Source organism: Leucoraja erinacea, chromosome 1 (assembly GCF_028641065.1).
Source record: "Leucoraja erinacea ecotype New England chromosome 1, Leri_hhj_1, whole genome shotgun sequence".
NCBI classification, from domain to species: domain Eukaryota; kingdom Metazoa; phylum Chordata; class Chondrichthyes; order Rajiformes; family Rajidae; genus Leucoraja; species Leucoraja erinaceus.
This window is the reverse complement of record NC_073377.1, coordinates 139,252,329-139,273,090: the sequence shown is the minus strand read 5'-3', so window position 1 is coordinate 139,273,090 and position 20,762 is coordinate 139,252,329. Positions and strand designations below refer to the sequence as shown.

General features: G+C 44.2%; 1 protein-coding gene across 1 annotated transcript in view; it reads left to right on the top strand.

The window, feature by feature from the left end:
- The first annotated feature begins 2,331 nt into the window (after window positions 1–2,331).
- The window catches only part of plrg1 (pleiotropic regulator 1), a 42,277-nt gene continuing 23,846 nt past the window's right edge, over window positions 2,332–20,762 (top strand). Inside the window, exons 1-4 of the mRNA XM_055635302.1 lie at window positions 2,332–2,488; window positions 11,006–11,112; window positions 12,909–13,036; window positions 20,051–20,104. Of these exons, the coding sequence (XP_055491277.1) occupies window positions 2,480–2,488; window positions 11,006–11,112; window positions 12,909–13,036; window positions 20,051–20,104 (298 nt within the window). The 5' untranslated portion in view covers window positions 2,332–2,479. The remainder of the gene's footprint in view (window positions 2,489–11,005; window positions 11,113–12,908; window positions 13,037–20,050; window positions 20,105–20,762) is intronic.

Here is a 20,762-nt window from a genome sequence, read left to right as displayed (position 1 = left end):
AGAGGTATTGGATAAATGCTTGCACTGGAGCATTTGCTAGACTACGGTGAACGAGTGAAATTGAGTAATTACATAGCTTCTTTAAAGAGCTGGCACAGGGAGAAAGGGCTGAATGGCCTTCTCTGACCTATGTCATTCTATGATTGTATGCTGGAGCCCGAAACTGCCTTCATAAAAAATAATTGTAAAATATAAACCTGGGTTATATTTAAACAAACAGTTTGCAAATAATTTTGTAATCCTGCTAAATAATAAATTTATAATTCACATTAAAAAAAAAAACACAAAGTGCTGGAGTAACTCAGCTGGTCAGGCAGCATCTCTGGAGATTTGGATAGGTGATGTTTTGGGTTGAAACACTTCTTCAGACTTCTTCTTCAGTCATCTCAGACTCCTGCCATGATATTCCCCTTAATCATAAAACTCCCCCTTATCTTTTATCCCCAACTGTAGCACCTATGCTGCCACATAAAAGGAGCTCTACTAATGCCTTTTTTTGTTGTTGCTATTGCCACTTTCCAATTTTGATTTGCCATTTTCTCATTTACTTACAAAATGCCGGTTTTATGGGGTCATTCTGTTTCCAGTGTCAGCTTGTTCTGACGTCGTGATTGAGACCAAGGCTGGTGTTACCATGTGTAGGAAGGAACCCCAGATGCTGATTAAACCAAAGATAAACACAAAGTGCTGGAGTAACTGGAGTGAGACTCAATGCAAATTGGAGGAACAGCACCTCATATTTCACTTAGGCAGCTTACAACCCAGAGGTATGATACTGATTTCTCTAACTTCAAGGAAATCTTGCTTTCCCTCTCTCTCCGTCTCTCCCCACCCTAGTTCTCCGACTAGTTTCACTGTCCACCTGATTAATTTTACTGTTTGTATACCTCATTGTCAACTTCCCCTCAGTCATCAATGAACTATTCTACATAGAAGATAGGCACAACATGCTGGAGTAACTCAGCGGGACAGGCAGCATCTCTGGAGAGAAGAAATGGGTGATGTTTTTGGTTGAGACCCTTCTTCAGACTGGGCCTACATTTTACATTTCCTTGACCAACATCTGTGTTGATCTGTTGTTTCAACACCTTACCCTTCCATACCTCTATCTCTCTCTCCACCAACTGTCAGTCTGAAGAACGGTCTCAACCTGAAACACCATCTATTCCTTCTCTCCAGAGATACTGCCTATCCCACTGAGTTACTCCAGCATTTTGTGTCTATCTTCGGTTTAAACCAGCATCTGCATTTCCTTCCTGCACATCAAAGCTGAGTTAGTTTTACATTAAATGTCCTTGAAACCATTTAAGTATTTGTTAACTTAATTCCCTTTTTGATTAAAATGCCCTAAGGTCATAAGCCATAGGAGCATGATTAGGCCATTCGGCCCATCGAGTCTACTCCGCCATCCAATTGTGAGAAAAGGGTTAATAGAGATGGTTGATTTATACTAGAACTCTGAAATATAACTTTGAAAGAAATAAGGTGTCAGCAGAAGCCAGACTGCTGGTAGAATAGAAAGTAACGATATACAGAACAGAGAAATTCCAGATAAAAAGTAGCAAACAGATAGAAACTTCAGCAGAAGCCTTAAGAGTCTTTGACGTCAGGAGACGTTCCGAGACGTTCTCGTGGGAATATAAACCTTAGTGTTCTGATTGGAAGAAGCTCAATGGGGAGAGATGAGGATGTGATAATAATGAAATGAAATGTATAAAGATAGAAAGCATCTCCATCTTTGTTGTGCCTCTAGGGGACATCAGAGGAGAGGCACCTATTCTGCAGAATATGAAATTAATAAAAACACTTCTTTGCCTGAATTTGTCTCGAGAGCATTTGTGATTTTGAATCTCACACAATCATGGCTGATCTATCTCTTCCTCCTGACCCCCATTCTCCTGCCTTCTCCCCACAACACCCAAGATCAAGACCAAGAATCTATATTAAACATATCTATTGACTTGGCTATTAATTGAAGATTGAGATGTGGTGTGTGTGTGTGGCTGCTGCAGCCACGCTGGGGAGGTGCTGGGGGTGGGGGTGTGAGCAAAGATTATAGAGCTCTGCTCCAAAGATCTTTGCTCTGCTCTATAATTTTTGCGTGTGAGTACGTCGGGAGCCGCTGTGGGCGAGTGTCGCCGTCGCCGGCGGGCGGGGCGGGGAGGGGAGGGTGTGCGAGTAAAGGTCCGCTCTTTGGGTGTGAGTGCGGAGACGGCCGCTGTGAACGAGTGTCGCTGTTTCCGGCGGGGGGAGGGGCGGGGAGGGTGTGTGAGCAAAGATCTTAGAGCTCTGCTCTAAGATCTTTGGGTGTGAGTGCGGAGACGGCCGCTGTGTGCGAGTGTCGCTGTCGCCGGCGGGCGGGTGAGCCCAGCGTTGCCGCGGTGACCGCGGGCCTGAGCGAAGGCCGGGGACTCGCTCGCTCACTCGGCGCCGGGGACAAGGCGGCTGCACCTGCGTTGCCGACAGCCGGACCGCAGTCATGGTGGAGGTGGGTTCGCTGTGAAGAAACATTCACCCCGGCTTCTGTGGGCCCAGAGGGTGCGGGGAGAGGGGGTATGGTGGGCCCCACACAACTTCACCTTAAACTTATCCCCTCTAGTTCTTGATTCTCCTACTCTGGGTAAAATATTTTGGTCATCTACCCGATCTATTCCCCTCATGATCTCATACTTATACACCTCCATAAGATCACCCCTCTTCCTCCTGCGCTCCAAGTAAAGGCCCAGCCTGCTCAACTACCTCTCCCTGTATCTCAGGCCCACCAGACAACATCCTCGTAAATCTTCTCTGCACCCATTCTAACTTAGCAACAACAACAAAACCAAGGTGACCAAAATTGAACACGATAATCTAAATGTGACCTCACCAATGTCCTGTACCACTCTAATATGATCTCACAACTTCTACACTCGGTACTCTGACTCAGTGCCCCTACTGTAGATGAGGCTCGCACCAGGGTCTCTTCAATACCCCGCAACACTGCTCTCTCTCCCCATCCCCCCACTCACAACAGGGGCAGAGTCTCCCTAGTCCTCACCTTTCACCCCACCAGCCGTCACTTACAACAAGTAATCCTCCGTCAGTTTCGCCACCTCCAACGTGACCCCACCACTCGCCACATCTTCCCATCTCTACCCCCGTCTGCTTTCCGCAAAGACCGCTCCTTCCGTAACTCCCTTGTCAATTCTTCCCTTCCCTCCCCGCACCACCCCCTCTCTTGATGCTACACTTGTCACTTTACCTTCCCCCTCGACTCCAATCAGGGACCCAAGCAGTCATTCCAGGTGCGACAGAGGTTCATCTGCATCTCCTCCAACCTCATCTATTGCATCCGCTGCTCTAGATGTCAGCTGATCTACATCGGTGAGACTTAGCGTAGGCTTGGTGATCATTTCGCCGAACACCTCCGCTCAGTCCGCATTAACCAAGCTGACCTCTCGGTGGCTCAGCACTTCAACTCCCCCTCCCATTCCGTATCCGACCTCTCGGTACTGGGCCTCCTCCATGGCCACAGTGAGCACCACCGGAAATTGGAGGAACAGCACCTCGTATTCCGCTTGGGCAGTCTGGGTGGTATAAACATTTAATTCTCCCAATTCCGTTAGCCCTTGCTGTCTCCTCCCCTTCCTAGCTCTACCCTCGGGCTCCTCCTTTTTCCTTTCTTCATCCCCCCCCCCCCCCCCCTCTCCCTTATCAGCACTTGTCCATCTAAATGCATATTTATGTTCAGAATTGGGCCATTGGTTCTATCAAGTCTACTCCGCCATTCAATCACGTCAGATCTATCATTCCCTCTCAACCCCGTTCTCCTGCCTTCTCTCCACTACCCTTGACATCTGTACTAATCAAGCAGCCTCCACCTTAAAATGTCCACTGATGGCCTCCGCACCTGTCTGTAGCAATGAATTTCACAGATTCACCACGCTCTGACTAAAGAAATTTCTCATCCTCTCCTTTCTAAATGTACTTTCTGTTTATTCAGAGGTTATGGCCTCTGGTCCTAGACTCTCCCACTAGTAGAAACATCTTCTCCACATTCATTCTATCCAGGCCTTTCACTATTTGGTAAGTATCAATAAGATCCCCCCTCATCCTTTTAAACTCCAGTGTGTACAGGCCCAGTGCCTTCAAACGCTGATCATATATTAATCCAATCATTCCTGGGATCTTTGTCATCAACCTCTGGATCCTTCCCAGCTTTTCTTCCTCTGATATGGGGCCCTAAACTGCTCTCGATACTCCAAATGTGATCTGACCAGTGGCTTGTATAGCCTCAGTATTACATCCCTGTTTTATATTTTAACCCACTCAAAATAAATGTTAAATAAATAAATGCATTTGCCTTCCTTACTACTGATTCAACTTTCAAATTAACTCTGTTCTAGCACTCCCAAGTCCCTTTGCACTTCCCATTTCTGAATTCTCTCCCCATTTAGACAATAATCTAAGCTTTTATTCCAGTTATCAGAATGCATGACTCCACACTTTGCTACGCCGTATTCCATCTGCCACTTCTCAACCCACTCTCCCAACCTGTGCAAGTCCTTCTGTAGACTCTATGCTTTCTCTACAACTACCTGCCCCTCCACCTATGTTCATATCATCTGCAAACGGCCACAAAACCTTCAACTGTATCCCAATCATTGATATACACCGTGAAGAGTAGCGAACCCAGCACTGACCCTTGCGGAATACCGCTAGTCACTGGCAGCCAACCAGAAAAAAACCCTTTTAATGCCACTCTTTGCCTTCTGCCATACTGCTATCCATACTAATATCTGCCCTTTGATATCATGGGCTCTCTTCTTCTTAAGATGAAAATCCAGATAAACAGCATCCATTAACTCTCCTTTGTCTATTCTGCTATTTACTTCCTCAAAGAATCACAAAAGGTTTGTCAGGCAAGATCTCCCTTTCACTAAACCATGCTGACTTTGGCCTATTTTATCGTGTGCTTTTAAGTACTCAGAAACCTCATCCTTTATAATGGACTCTCAATTCTTATCAACCATTGAAGTAAGGCTAACTGACCTATAGTTGTTTCCACTCTTCTGCTTCACTCCCTTCTTGAACAGAGGACTAATTTTTCAATTGTCTGGAACCATTCCTGACTTGAAAGATTGCTGCTAGCTCCACAACCTTTAAAGCCACGTCCTCCAGAACCCTGTGGTGCAGTCTATCTGGTCCAGGTGACTTACCCACCTTCAGACTGTTCAGCTTCCCAAGCATCTTCTCCCTAGTGATAACCACTCCACGAATTTCCATCCCCTGACTCTCTTGAATTTCAGGCACATTGCTGGTGTCTTCCACTGTGAAGACTGACGCAAGGAGAAAAAAAAAATTAATCTGCATTTCTTTATTCCCCATTATCATTTCTCCAGCATAATTTTCCAGTGGTCCAACACCCACTCGCCTCTTTTTCTTACTCTCTGTATGTCTGATAAACTTTTGTTATCCTCTTTTATGTTTTATATTTCATCTTTTCTCCCCAAATTGTCTTTTTCTGTTGTTTTTTAAAAGCTTCCCGTTTATCTTTGCAGTGTTGTATGCCTATTCGCTATCTTATCCCTCACAATACCTACTAGCCACAGATGTTAGACTCACTGGCCTATAGTTCCCAGACTTTTTCGTAAACAGAGGCAAAACATTTACCACCCTCCAGTCATTCGTTAGTTTCTTTTTAATGATGTCTCATAAACCTCAGCCAGGCCACCTGCAATTTCTTCTCTAACTTCCCAGTGTCCTCTGATATATCTGCGCAGGCCCTGGTGATTTGTCCACCTTCGTGTGTGTTAGGACCTTCACCATCTCCTCAACAGTAATATTGACTTCCCTTAAGGCATTTCCATTGACTGCCCCAAGTTCCCCGGTCCTCGTATCTTTCTCCATGGTAAAAACAGAGGAGAAATAGTCATTGAGGACCTTGCCCATCTCCTGTAGCTGCACACAGAGTTGACCGCTTTGATTACTGAGTGATCCCATTCCCTCTCTGGTTACCCTTTTCCCCTTAATGTACATAAATTCCCTTGGGATTATCCTTATCTGTCGGAGCTATCTCCTGATTTGCTATTTTAGCATGCTCCTCAATTCTTGAAACTCCTCCAGAGATACACGATCAAAGCTGCAAACCTGCCCCATGCCTTCCCTACGTCGTAGCTCGTGGATGTCACGTAGCGGCTCGTAATGGTAAGGGCAGGTACTCGGGAAACGCGGTAACTCGCAACATTTTTTCAGCACTGTGAAAAATGTCCACACGAGCCCCGAGAACCTACGAACGACTATTACCATAATTCTCCGAGTTCAAATCAGGGGAAATTCGGGAGAATTACCTCGTACAGTGGGACAGGTCCTTTACTGCCACCTGCTTTGCCCTTCACTCTCACAGGAACATGCATGCCCTGAACTCTAGTCACCACACTTTTACCACATTCTGGATGTTCTTCATCCAGCAAACGACCTGCTTCAATCAACTTGAGCGAGTTCCTGTCCATAATTATCTTAAAGCTAATCGAACAGTTAGCTTGGCCGCTGGTTCCTTTTAAAAACTTCCCACTTTCCGGACTGTTCTTTACCTTTAGACAACTTGCTGTAATCAATTTGAGGGAGTTCCTGTATAGTTCCTTCAAAGTTGGCCTTAAAGAGGTTAAAGCAAGCAAGTATAGTTTGCAGGCCAAGCAAGGGTGGGACCAGGAGCCTGGACGTTTGATCAGCTAAACTGTATTTTGTTTCATTTAAAAAGCCTCACAGCGAAGGCGGGTGTACTCGGAGCATAGATCGGCATATGGGAATGTGATATAGTTTTGAAGGCAAGCTTACCATACATGATTGATGGATGGATAGGATTATTGTCTCAATGATGTGAGATACCAGATAGGGTGGCATGGTGGCGTAGCGATAGAGTTGCTGCCTTGCGGCGCCAGAGACCCGGGTTTGATCCTGACCATGGGTGCTGCCTGTATGGAGTTTGTACGTTCTCCCCGTTGCCTGTGTGGGTTTTCTACACACTCCAAAGACGTACAGGTTAATTGGCTTGTTGTAAATGTAAAATTGCCCCTAGTGTCTGTAGGGTAGTGTTAATGCGAGGATCATTGATCTGAGCGGACTCGGTGGGCCCAAGGGCCTGTTTCCACTCTAGTCTGTAAAGTAAACTAAACAATGCTTCTTGTGTGACAAGTTGCGAGGAAGGGATTTACACTATTGATCAAGAAGACTGCATTGTGAAGCCGATATCCCGGGGAAGGGGAGATGGAGGCCTCATGGCCAGAATTCAGAAATTACAAAAAGGGGAATTAAAAACAAACCCACCCCTCTTTTCCAGCTTTCTCTCCTCTACTCCAATCAGAAGGGCCCCGTTCTGAAATTTAGTCTGTCCCGTCCCTCTATAGATGCTGCCTGTCTCGCTGAGTTCTTCCAGCACTTTGGTTTTTGTTGAATAATCCAGCATCTGCAGTTTTTTGTATATATAAAATAATTCAGCGGGTTAAGCAACAAGAAAGGGAAAGAAAGTGTCAACATTTCGGCTCAAGAATGTGCATCAATCCTTCTGGTATGCTGGAAGAGGTAGCTAATTGGACATAAAATTGGCTTGATGGTAGGAAGCTGAGGCTGGTAGTTGTTTCCAGACCCGGGTAGCCCGCATGGGTTAGTTTTTGTCATTTAGTAATGATTTGTATGAGAATGCAGTCGGCCTGTTTAGTAAGTTCGCAGATTACATCAAAATTGGTGATATACTGAACAATTAAGAAAGTTTCCTCCAAATACAAGGTGTAGCTATGGGCACGCGCATGGGACCCACCTATGCCTGTCTCTTTGTCGGGTACGTCGAACAATCCTTGTTCGAGGCGTACCAGGGCCTCATCCCCGACCTCTACCTCCGCTACATCGACGATTGCTTTGGTCCTACCTCCTGCACCCACACACAACTGACTGACTTCATCCGCTTCACCACTAACTTCCATCTGGCACACAAATACACCTGGACCATTTCCGACACTTCTCTACCATTTCTTGACCTCACTATCTCCATTGCAGGTTTTAGACTTCTGACCGACATCCACTATAAACCCACTGACTCCCATGGCTATCTAGACTACTCTTCTTCCCACCCTGCTTCCTGTAAGGACTCCATCCCCTACTCCTAATTCCTCCATCTACACCGCATCTGCTCCCAGGGTGAGGTGTTTCACACCAGGGTATCGGAAATGTCCTAATTCTTCAGGGAACGGGGGTTCCCCTCCCCTACTATAGATGAGGCTCGCACCAGGGTCTCTTCAATACCCCATAACACTGCTCTCTCTCTCTCCATCCCCCCTACTCGTAACAAGGGCAGAGTCCCTCTAGTCCTCACCTTTCACCCCACTAGCCGTCACATACAACAAATAGTCCTCCGTCATTTTCGCCACCTCCAACGTGACCCCACCACTCGCCACATCTTCCCATCTCCCCCCGTCTGCTTTCCGCAAAGACCGCTCCCTCCGTAACTCCCTAGTCAATTCTTCTCTTCCCACACGCACCACCCCTCCCCGGGCACTTTCCCTTGCGACCGCAAGAGATGCTACACTTGTCGCTTTACCTCTCCCCTCGACTCCATTCAAGGACCCAAACAGTCATTCCAGGTGCGACAGAGGTTCACCTGCATCTCCTCCAACCTTATCTATTGCATCCGCTGCAGTAGATGTCAGCTGATCTACATCAGTGAGACCAAGCGTAGGCTTGGCAATGGTTTTGCCAAACACCTCCGCATTTACCAACCCGACCTTCCGATGGCTCAGCACTTCAACTCCCCCTCCCATTCCGAATCCGACCTCTCTGTCCTGGGCCTCCTCCATGGCCAGAGTGAGCACCATCGGAAATTGGAGGAGCAGCACCTCATATTCAGCTTGGGCAGTCTGCACCCTAGTGGCATAAACATTGAATTCTCCAATTTCCTGTAGCCTTTGTGGTCTCCTCTTCCCCCCCCCCCCTCCATCAGTCTGAAGAAGGGTTTTGGCCCGAAACTTTGCCTATTTCCTTCGCTCCATAGATGTTGCTGCACCCGCTGAGTTTCTCTGGCACTTTTGTCTACCTTTGATTTTCCAGCATCTGCAGTCCTTCTTAAACAATTAAGAAAGTTGGCTTGTTGTGATTAGATAGTGATAACTGAGAAGGCAAGGGAATGGCAAGTGGAATTATCTCTGACTCATCAAATGATGCATTTTAGGAACTTAAACCTGGGCGGGCCATGCCAGTTAATGGCACGGCCCTGGGAAAGTTGTTAAATTGGGATCCATGAGGGGTAGAAGTACATATGTCCTTGATAGTGGCTACATGGGTATTTACAGTGGTGAAGATGTGCAGCATGTTTCATCTGTTGAAGCATTTAGCACAAGTGTTGAAATGTCATGTTACGGTTTCAAAATGTTGGTCAAGCGTATTGTACGCAGTTCCGGTTGCCCTACTACAAGAAAGATGTGATTCACGGAAATGTTGCTGCATCTAGAGGACTTGAGTTACAAGGATAAATTGGTAGGGGGACTCTCTTTTCCTTGGAGGTAGATAACCCAAGTCTGTTTCCCATGGTACGACTGCCCGGTACTTGGGGGGTGTCCATCCGTTCAAGGTGAGAGAGAAGCTTTAATGGGGATCTGAGGGGTAAATGTTTCATACAAGGAGTAGTTGATATCTAAAATGACCTGTCAGAGGAGGTGGTTGAGGTAGGAACAGTTACAACACTTAAGGGGCATCTATACGGGATAGCTTTTGGACAGAGAGCCCCAGAGTATGCAAGCACATATTGCCCCTAGGAATGGAAACGTAGGTATACGAGGTCAGGGAGAAGGACATGGAGGGATATGGAATTAAGCAATTGGGATTTTGAGATGGACGGGTGCTCAGTATAGATGCTATGGGCTGAAGGTCCTGTTTCTATTTGTAGCTCATGTCTCACTGGTGTACAGCTATACGCCGTGAGTGTAGACCTTGTACAGGTTGAACACCAATTTTCCGGCAACTGATGATCCATCCACCCCTCTAATCCGGACAAAATTAGGAGAGCTCAGTTGAAATTCCCTGAGTGGTCACAGATGGCGTTGCGAGTATCGAGTTCTCCTTCCGGTCGTGTCCTTCTGTCGTGAAAGAATTAACTACGCTCTCAATCATCTCCTGTTTCGCAAAGACAATGCAGTAAACCCTCGATTAATCAACTCCCTTATGACAGATGTTGGAAATAATAGACGGACCTGTCGCCCCATCCCCGGCTCCCACTGGCTCCCCGGCTGTTTAGACCCTTGGTTCTGACCGCACTCCCGACTCGCAAGGTGCACCAGCGAGCCCGTCTTCACCCACCGACAGGACGCAAAGTACTGGAGTAATTCAGCGGGTCGGGATCTCTGGAGAACATGGATAGGTGACATCAGGATCCTTCCTCAGACTGATTCAGTCGACTGAGTTACTTCAGTACTTAGCGTTTTTGTGTGCCCCCTGAGTCACCATGGGGCTCCCTCCCCTCAGACCTGCTTTCAAGTGGTTGCATGTAAGCAACTCCGGGGGAGGAGGGGGGTGGGGGGGGGGGGGGGTTGGAGGGGGCACTTCATTAAGTTGAAATAAAGAAAGCAATTTGATGTTGGGCATCTTTCCGATTTTCTCGAATGTGAAGAAGATATAATAAGAACTGTGTTTATCCTATTAGCAGCATTTTGTTGCGACTAAGGAAGTTCTTTCGCAGTGGTGCTCAGCTCGCATTTGAAGCTTGTTAAAATTTGAGGAATGAGTTCCTAACCTATTCAAACAATGCTGACAGTATTGAACATTTCCATATGAGCAGAAGCCTGACCAGATGCAGCTTAAAATTCTCTAGTTATGTCAAGAAATGTGGCTTAATAACAGCAAGTTGATTTATGAAGCCCACCTCACATTTAGGAATATGGCTTAAGGCAGTTTACAGTCAGGATTCTATTGGTCATTTAGAAATGCTTTAATTTTTATTCTGAAACCTGAGTTAAATGAATTTATTTTTGCTATTTATCAGGAGGTGCAGAAACATTCGGTACACACGCTGGTATTCAGATCTCTAAAAAGAACTCATGACATGTTTGTTAGTGATCATGCCAAGCCTATTTCAGCAGATGAAAAAAGGTAAGTGCTTGCAGTCTTTATTTTCAGGATCAAAGTGTAATCTATTTGGATCTTGAGTGCATTTCTACATCATAGGGCTTTGATTGCATTGCGAACATAATAAACAGGTAGTATTTTATGTTAGGCATAAAAGATGTGAAATTTGTCATAACTGGAACAACATTGTATCGTTTTATTTTGGGTTCATCACGATTTGCTGAAACTAATATATATGTTTGTCCAAACCATATTCGATTTGAAGTGGCTGATCATAATGACTTCTAATTCGTCATTTTCTGAACTCAGCTTGTATGCAAGAGTTTTCAAGTGCTTGAGAAATATTTAAGGAACCATTTCAGCTGTTCAATTATGAAACAAAATGCTGCTGCTGAAAGTATTAATCAAATCATGGTCTAAAAATAAACAAATCTGTTAGTTGTGATGTCTGGCATAAATAAGTTTTGCCATATATTGTGTTCATTACTAAATTATGTAGCTTTGCAAAATAGAATTATGACAGACGTGCCGATGGCGCAGCGGTAGAGTTGCTGCCTTATGGGCCTGTTCCACTTACGCAACTTTTTCGGCGACTGTTGGCATCCGTCAAAGGTCATTGCAGGTCGCCGAAAATTTTCAACATGTTGAAAATTCAGCGGCGATCAGAAAGACGCTAAGAATCTTTGGGCGACTGAGGAGACTACTCACGACCATACTGGCGACATGTTGCAGGATGAAGCCTGTATGGTCGTGATTAGTCGCCCAAAGAGTCGTACCTTCTGGTCGCCGCTGGATTTTCAACACGCTGAAAATTTTCGGCGACCTGCAACGACCTATGACAGATGCGGGCAGTCGCTGAAAAAGTTGCGTAAGTGGGATGGGCCCATTACAGCATTTACAACGCCAGAGACCCGGGTTCAATCCCGGCTACGGGTGCTGTATGTACGGAGTTAGTACGTTCTCCCCGGGACCCCGTGGGTTTAGTCCAAGATCTTCATTTTCCTCCGACAGTCCAAAGACGTTACAGCTTTGTAGGTTAATTGGCCTGGTATAAATGTAAATTGTCCCTAGCGTGTGTGGAATATTATTAATGGGCGGGGGTTGGTGTGGGCTCAGTGGGCCGAATGGCCTGTTTCCGCGCTTTATACCTAAACTAGACAGCATAGAGAGATGCAGCATGGAAACAGGCTCTTTGAGCCATTAAGTGTGCACAAACCAACCCATTGCCCCTCATTTTCATCCAGATTCTATCTGCGCACGTAATTTGCAGTGACCAACTAACTTACCAACACACATATCTTTGGGATGTCGGAGGCAATAGGAGCACCTGAAGGACACCCATATGTCGCACAGCACTACTGCTGTGCTACTTTGTCTCCGAAATGTAACATAATAATACTTTTAACATTATAATTGGGGTGATGTAAAAATTTGTTGTGGTTAACTGTCATTCAAAGAAAAAGCCTGGTTACTTGGGTTTTTAATAGCTTTGTTAAATATATCTGGAATACAATATTTTTCATAGTAACACTATAATTGGAAAAAACGGAGCAGGAGGTATGTTGTTGGGTTTCAGGTAGGAGGGGATTAAGGAGTTTGTCTGACAAGAGAAAGGGTTTCCCTGTAGGTACCTGGGAAACATCCAGTTATTTAATGCTATTTCGATGAAATAATTCGGGGGTTATTTTTGTATTTTGTTGTTGTGAATGTGACCGTATTGAGGTAAAAGCTCTTGCTGATAAACGATTGTGTAAAAGCTGTAGAGACACTGATCATATTTGCATGAATTCACAGTTTTACCTCATTTTGTAATTGATCAGTTACAAGCTCAAGATGAATGTGAAGCTACAAACAGAATACAGTCCTGTACTTCACATGCCTATACTTAAAGAAATCAAAGAAAAATGCGCTCAGTCCTATAACCATGGGCATTATACCATCAATCAAGGTAAGTGTTCACACACCAAATTTTCTATGTTCCTTTACTCATGTGTTTATGATTTTTAATTATCCAAGCGTCAGCATCTGTAAAATCTGCGTCTTATGTAATTTCCACGATATTTAAAATTCCACATTATTGATTTCAGAAACAACTTAAATTTCAGAATACTTTTGGTGAGGTTCCTGACAGTTGGCAATACATGTAATTAGAGTGGTAAAGAAGGCATAATGTATGCTTGCCTTTATCGGTTGAGACATTGAGTATAAAAGTCAGGAAGTCAATGGAGAATATATTGAAGGGTATGTGCATACTGGAAGGTACATCCACTGAGGTATGTTTGGATGCGCTCAAAAGTAAGAAAGAAGCAAATACCCTAATGGAATTATTTTATAAGCCACCCAATGGTCAGGGGGAGATAGAGGGACATATATGTAGACAGATTACAGAAGGGTGCAAGAACCAAAGGGTTGTTGTGTAAGACGTTAACAGGAGTTAAGGAGGGTAGATTGGGAGCCAATGTTTTTAGGCAAGTCTACAGATGACACATGGGAGATGTTTAAAGGCCATCTGATGAAAGTATACGATTTGTATGATCCAGTAAAGAGAAGGCATAAGGATGGCTGACAGTTTTTATGACTGAGTTTAAAACATGGATGAACAAGGAGATTTTAAACTCAGTCATAAAAACTCGATCCGATTCATGAGATACGGTTGCCCACATATAAAACTATGCTGACTATCCTGATCAGACTTTGTCTATCTAAATGCACAAAGAAAAAGGAAGCCTATTCAGATCTGGCCCCAGGTTATTGAGGAAGGCAAGAGAGGAGATTGACAAGAACCTTGACAGTGATCTTTGTATTTTCACTAGCCACAGGTGAGGTACTGAAAGATAGTGGCTCATGTTGTTCCTCTGTTTAAGAAGGGAAGTAGAGAGCATCCAGGACACTAGGCTGGTGAGCCTCATGCCAGTGCTCGGGGAACTATTGGAGAGAATTCTTCAAGATAAAATTTGTACCCATTTGAAAGAGAATAAGCTAATTTGGGATAGCCAGCACGGCTTTGCAGATGGCGGGTTTGTGTTTTACTAACTTGATTGAGTTTTTGGAGGTGGTGATGAAGGAGATTGATGAAGTCAAGGTGGTGGATGTTGTTCTCGTGGATTTTTGTAAGACTTTCAATTAGGACCCTCAACCCTGATTAACAAGTGTAAGATGTACGGGATTCATAATGACTTGGTCGTATAGTTTTAGAACTAGCTGGTGGAGGTAGATATGATAATAGACAATAGACAGTAGGTGCAGGAGTAGGCCATTCGGCCCCTCGAGCCAGCACCGCCATTCAATGTGATCATAGTTGATCATCCCCAAACCCCAATCAGTACCCCGTTCCGGCCTTCTCCCCATATCCGCTAACTCCGCTATCTTTAAGAGCCCTATCCAGCTCTCTTGAAAGCATCCCGAGAACCTGCCTCCCTTTGAGGCAGAGAATTCCACAGACTCACAACTGTGAGAAAAAGTGTTTCCTCGTCTCCGTAATGGCTTGCCCCTTATTCTTAAACCGTGGCCCCTGGTTCTGGACTCCCCCAACATCGTTTAATGCCATTTAAGAGGCTTTTAGATAGGCATATATAGAAGTGCAGGGAATAGAGAGATATGGATCATGTACAGGCAGATGGGATCAGTTTAACGGCATCATGTTCGGCATCCTGTGCTGTACTGTTCGATATTATGTCATGATAGGGCTGAATAGGACTTTGGTTAGTCCACATTTGGGGTATTGTGCACAGTTTTGGTCTCTTCGTTACCGGACGGATGTGGAGAGATTAGAGAAGATTCAGAAGACGTTTACCAGAAGTCTGGTAAACACAGGGCCGGCCTGCGAGTTAAAATTCTAAATTGGGGCAAGGCCAACTTTGATGGTATTAGACAGGAACTCGCCCATTTTGATTGGAGCAGGTTGTTTGCAGTAAAAGGAACGTCAGGAATGTGGGATACATTTAAAAATGTTCTGAGGAGTTTAGGGCATGCACGTCCCTGTAAGTGTGAAGGGCGAGGCAGGTGAGTGTAAGGGAGCTTGGGTGATAAGAGAAATTGAGGCTCTGGTCAAGAATAAGGAGGCATGGGACAGATATAGAAAACAGAACAGTTCAGCACAGGAACATCATGTCTGGCAATGTTTGTACCGAACATGATGCTTAGCTGAACAGATATCGTATGCCTGCATATGATCTATATTCCCCTATTCCCTGCCTTTCCATGTAAAGATCCAAAAGCCTCTTAAATGCTGCTATCATATTTGCCTCTGCCATCACCCCTGCCAATGCGTTCCAGGCCCCCATCACCTGCTGAGTAAAAATAATGGCCCCGTTTATTTCCATTAAACTTTCCCCCTCTCACCTTATAGCTATCCACTCTAATGTTGGATATTTCCACTTTGGTAAAAAGGTTCTGTCTACCCTATCTGTGCTTCACCTAATTTTATATCTTTCTATCAAGTCTTCCTTCCACCTCCGACATTCCAAAGAAAACAATCTATCCACCCTCTTCCTGGAGCTGAAACCCTCCAATCCAAGCAGCATTCTGGTAAACCTCTGCATCCTAACTAAAATACAACTAAATATTCCAGGATTTCGTTGCTTCAGGTGTGATAGAATTGGAGGGGCAAGAGGTGGAGGTGTTGCATTGCTTATCAGGGAAGATATTACAGCAGTGCTTCGGCAGGATAGATTAGAGGGCTCGTCTAGGGAGGCTATTTGGGTGGAACTGAGAAATGGGAAAGGGGTAGCAACACTTATAGGGGTGTATTATAGACCGCCAAATGGGGAGCGAGAATTGGAAGAGCAAATATGTAAGAAGATTGCAGATATTAGTAGTAAGCACAAGGTAGTGATTGTGGGAGATTTCAATTTTCCACACATAGACTGGGAAACACATTCTGTAAATGGGCTGGATGGGTTGGAGTTTGTAAAATGTGTGCAGGATAGTTTTTTGCAACAATACATAGAAGTACCTACTAGAGAAGGGGCGGTACTGGACCTCCTGTTAGGAAATGAGATGGGTCAGGTGGCAGAGGTATGCGTTGGGGAACAGTTCGGGTCCAGTGATCACAATACCATTAGTTTCAATATAATTATGGAGAGGGACAAAACTGGACCTAGGGTTGAGATTTTTGATTGGAGAAAGGCTAACTTTGAGGAGATGCGAAAGGATTTAAAAGGAGTAAATTGGGACAGTTTGTTTTATGGGAAAGACGTGGAAGAGAAATGGACGACATTTAAAGGTGAAATTTTAAGAGTACAGAATCTTTATGTCCCTGTTCGGTTGAAAGGAAATCGTAAAAATTGTAAAGAGCCATGGTTTTCAAGGGAAATTGGACACTTGGTTCGGAAAAAGAGGGAGATCTACAATAATTATAGGCAGCATGGAGTAAATGAGGTGCTTGAGGAGTCTAAAAAATGTAAAAAGAATCTTAAGAAAGAAATTAGAAAAGCTAAAAGAAGATATGAGGTTGCTTTGGCAAGTAAGGTAAAAGTCAATCCAAAGGGTTTCTACCGCTATATTAATAGCAAAAGGATAACGAGGGATAAAATTGGTCCATTAGAGAGTCAGTGGACAACTATCTGCAGAGCCAAAAGAGATGGGGGAGATATTGAACAGTTTCTTTTCTTCGGTATTCACCAAGGAGAAGGATATTTAATTATGTGAGGTAAGGGAAACAAGTAGAGTAGCTATGGAAACTATGAGGATCAAAGAAGAGGAAGTACTGACACTTTTGAGAAATATAAAAGTGGATAAGTCTCCAGGTCCGGACAGGATATTCCCTAGGACATTGAGGGAAGTTAGTGTAGAAATAGCAGGGGCTATGGCAGAAATATTTCAAATGTCATTAGAAACGGGAATAGTGCCGGAGGATTGGCATACTGCGCATGTTGTTCCATTGTTTAAAAAGGGGTCTAAGAGTAAACCTAGCAATTATAGACCTGTTAGTTTGACGTCAGTGGTGGGCAAATTAATGGAAAGAATACTTAGAGATAATATATATAAGCATCTGGATAAACAGGGTCTGATTAGGAACAGTCAACATGGATTTGTGCCTGGAAGGTCATGTTTAACTAATCTTCTTGAATTTTTTGAAGATGTTACTCGGGAAATTGATGAGGGTAAAGCAGTGGATGTTGTGTATATGGACTTCAGTAAGGCCTTTGACAAGGTTCCTCATAGAAGGTTGGTTAAGAAGGTTCAATGGTTGGGTATTAATGGTGGAGTAGCAAGATGGATTCAACAGTGGCTGAATGGGAGATGCCAGAGAGTAATGGTGGATGGTTGTTTGTCAGGTTGGAGGCCAGTGACGAGTGGGGTGCCACAGGGATCTGTGTTGGGTCCACTGTTGTTTGTCATGTACATCAATGATCTGGATGATGGTGTGGTAAATTGGATTAGTAAGTATGCAGATGATACTAAGATAGGTGGGGTTGCGGGTAATGAAGTAGAGTTTCAAAGTCTACAGAGAGATTTATGCCAGTTGGAAGAGTGGGCTGAAAGATGGCAGATGGAGTTTAATGCTGATAAGTGTGAGGTGCTACATCTTGGCAGGACAAATCAAAATAGGACGTACATGGTAAATGGTAGGGAATTGAAGAATATAGGTGAACAGAGGGATCTGGGAATAACTGTGCACAGTTCCCTGAAAGTGGAATCTCATGTAGATAGGGTGGTAAAGAAAGCTTTTGGTGTGCTGGCCTTTATAAATCAGAGCATTGAGTATAGAAGTTGGGATGTAATGTTAAATTTGTACAAGGTATTGGTGAGGCCAATTCTGGAGTATGGTGTACAATTTTGGTCGCCTAATTATAGGAAGGATGTCAACAAAATAGAAAGAGTACAGAGGAGATTTACTAGAATGTTGCCTGGGTTTCAGCAACTAAGTTACAGAGAAAGGTTGAACAAGTTAGGGCTTTATTCTTTGGAGCGCAGAAGGTTAAGGGGGGACTTGATAGAGGTTTTTAAAATGATGAGAGGGATAGACAGAGTTGACGTGGAAAGAGAGTTTCCCACTGAGAGTAGGGAAGATTCAAACAAGAGGACATGACATGAGAATTAAGGGACTGAAGTTTAGGGGTAACATGAGGGGGGACTTCTTTAGTCAGAGAGTGGTAGCTGTGTGGAATGAGCTTCCAGCGGAAGTGGTGGAGGCAGGTTAGATTTTATCATTCAAAAATAAATTGGATAGGCATATGGATGGGAAAGGGATGGAGGGTTATGGTCTGAGCGCAGGTATATGGGACTAGGGGAGATTATGTGTTCGGCACGGACTAGAAGGGTCGAGATGGCCTGTTTCCGTGCTGTAATTGTTATATGGTTATATGGTTATCCTCTCCAGTTTCCACCCTTGCCTGTAATGGCAAGCAATACTCCAAATGTGGCCTAACCAAAGTCCTATAGTGCTGCATCAAGGACAGCGGGGATCAAGTGTATCCCTAGAGGAGTTTCAGGAACTGAGGAGCACACTAAAAAGGAAATCAAGAGAGAAGCAAGGGGGCAGGTGAAAGCTCTGGCAGATAATATTGAGGATAATCCAAGGGAAAAAGAGTAACCAGAGAGAGAATACGGCCCATCAGGAATCAAAGCCGTCAGCGTTGTGTCAAGCCACAGGAGATGGGCAAGAAATGAATATTTCTCTGCTGATTTTACTAAAGGGCCTGTCCCACTTGGTGATTTTTTTCAGCGACTGCTGGCGTCATGTCAGTGTCGCCAAAAGATTTTGAACATTTGACACATGAGAAAACACCCCGCGTCAATACGTCATCACGACGCATATTTTTCGGTGACCTGATACGTCAGTCAATGATGCTGGCAGTCGCCGAAAGACCATGAAACTTGGGGCAATCAATGGAAGTGGCTTGACGGCAGTCATTATTATGATCAATGATGGAATTTATTCCATCTATTAACACTGATTTCAATGAGCAGTGTAGGATCCACGTGGGTGGGAAAATGTACTTCAATTTTAGCTCAGCCTTGGATTCATGCTGGGAATACCAGATCCAATTTCTTGACTTTATCGTGCAACCCACCTTTTTATCAAGTGCTTCCTGTTCAAGAATTGTCCTAATACCCTGTGAATTTGAAATCCTTATCCCTGTACAACACTTGGCTTTCCTATTTTTACTGTGCTTGTTTATGGTATGGGAGTAACAAAGAGATGAACATATCTTTGGAGAGTCTTGTTTACTTTTTACCTTCCATTGAAGATTCAGGACACCCTGACTGGGATCACTATTCCTGTTCTTCCTACTATTGGCTCCTTCTCTTCCTAGTTTCTCCCTCCATTCTTTCTCCCCCCCCCTACCATGGAGATAACACAACAATGCAAGATTGCTATTTGAATTAAATAAATGCCTGCTTCTTCTAGAATCTCTCACAGCTACAATGCTTCTGTGCTCTTCCTCCTCGTGCGGTCTGTTGCTCATTAGACATTAGCAGTGCTGATCATCACTTTGAAAGTTCAACACACGCTGAAGATTCTTGTGTGTTTGTGTCTGTCTGCTCTTCCAAACGATTCCCGTTCGAGTGGCGTGACAAATTGGAGTGTACCCTTCAAGACAATGTCTGAAATGATCTGAAATTGCCACTTGACGCAGGAGTTGTAATTAACAGGTCTCAGCTGCTCATCCATGATCTTGGAAGGGAGGGGCAGAGGAGGACTCTCCTCTCTTTTCTAAGTATCTTGTATAAACTATGAATTTTAATATGCCTTCACTGTAATTAGGTCTGACATGCCAGATAGTTATCCAACCCTTCTTGTGTTCGCCTGAAAAAAATCAATCCTGGATTTCCTGCTTCTTTATACTTTATATTTTATCGTATGCAATTTTGCTTTGAAATTTGAAAGATGTTTTTCTCTTGAAAGGTATGTGTTGTTTTCACTCTTGAACACCAGTTATTGTTTTTTTAATGTCATGAAATTTACGTTGAAGTCTCACTTAAAAAGGTGTATTTTGATTCTATTGTACTTTAGGTCAGGAACCCGAATACGTGATAACTGGTACTCATCCGTACCCTTCAGGTCCAGGTCAGCAATGATCCTGAAAAAATATTTTTGTTTTAAGCTATCTGATGTGCAGTTAACTTTCTAAGCTTTCTAATGTTGTGCAGTCTTCCCTCCTCCGCTTGCTTTCTGTTTCTGTAATTTCTTATCCACACACAGTTTTTGTTCTTTTCTGGTTAGCAAACAGATTGGTTTGGTTTAATTTATAGGTACAGCGTGGAAACAGGACCTTTGGCCCACGGAATCCGTGCCGACCAGCAATCCCCGCACGCTGACACTATCCTACAGGCACTAGGGACCATTTGCAATGTTACCAAGCCAATTAACATACAAACCTGTACGTCTTTGGAGTGTGGAAGGAAACTGGCACACCCGGAGAAAACCCACGCAGGTCACGGTGGGGGAGAACATACAAACTCCGTACAGACAGCACCCATAGTCAGGATTGAACCCAGGTCTCTGGCACAGCGAGGCAGCAACTCTACCGCTGTGCCAGCGTGCCGCCCACTGGCGTGCGAACATGTCTCTGGAACGAAACCCTACCATAACAAGTGCCACTACCCGTACATATTATCAAATCAAATTAGGATAATTAAATATTGATATAACTGTTTGGATTGGAAGCAATGCACTGTGTTAAAGTAATACGTAACATGTTCATTCAGAAATAAAGTTCTGATTG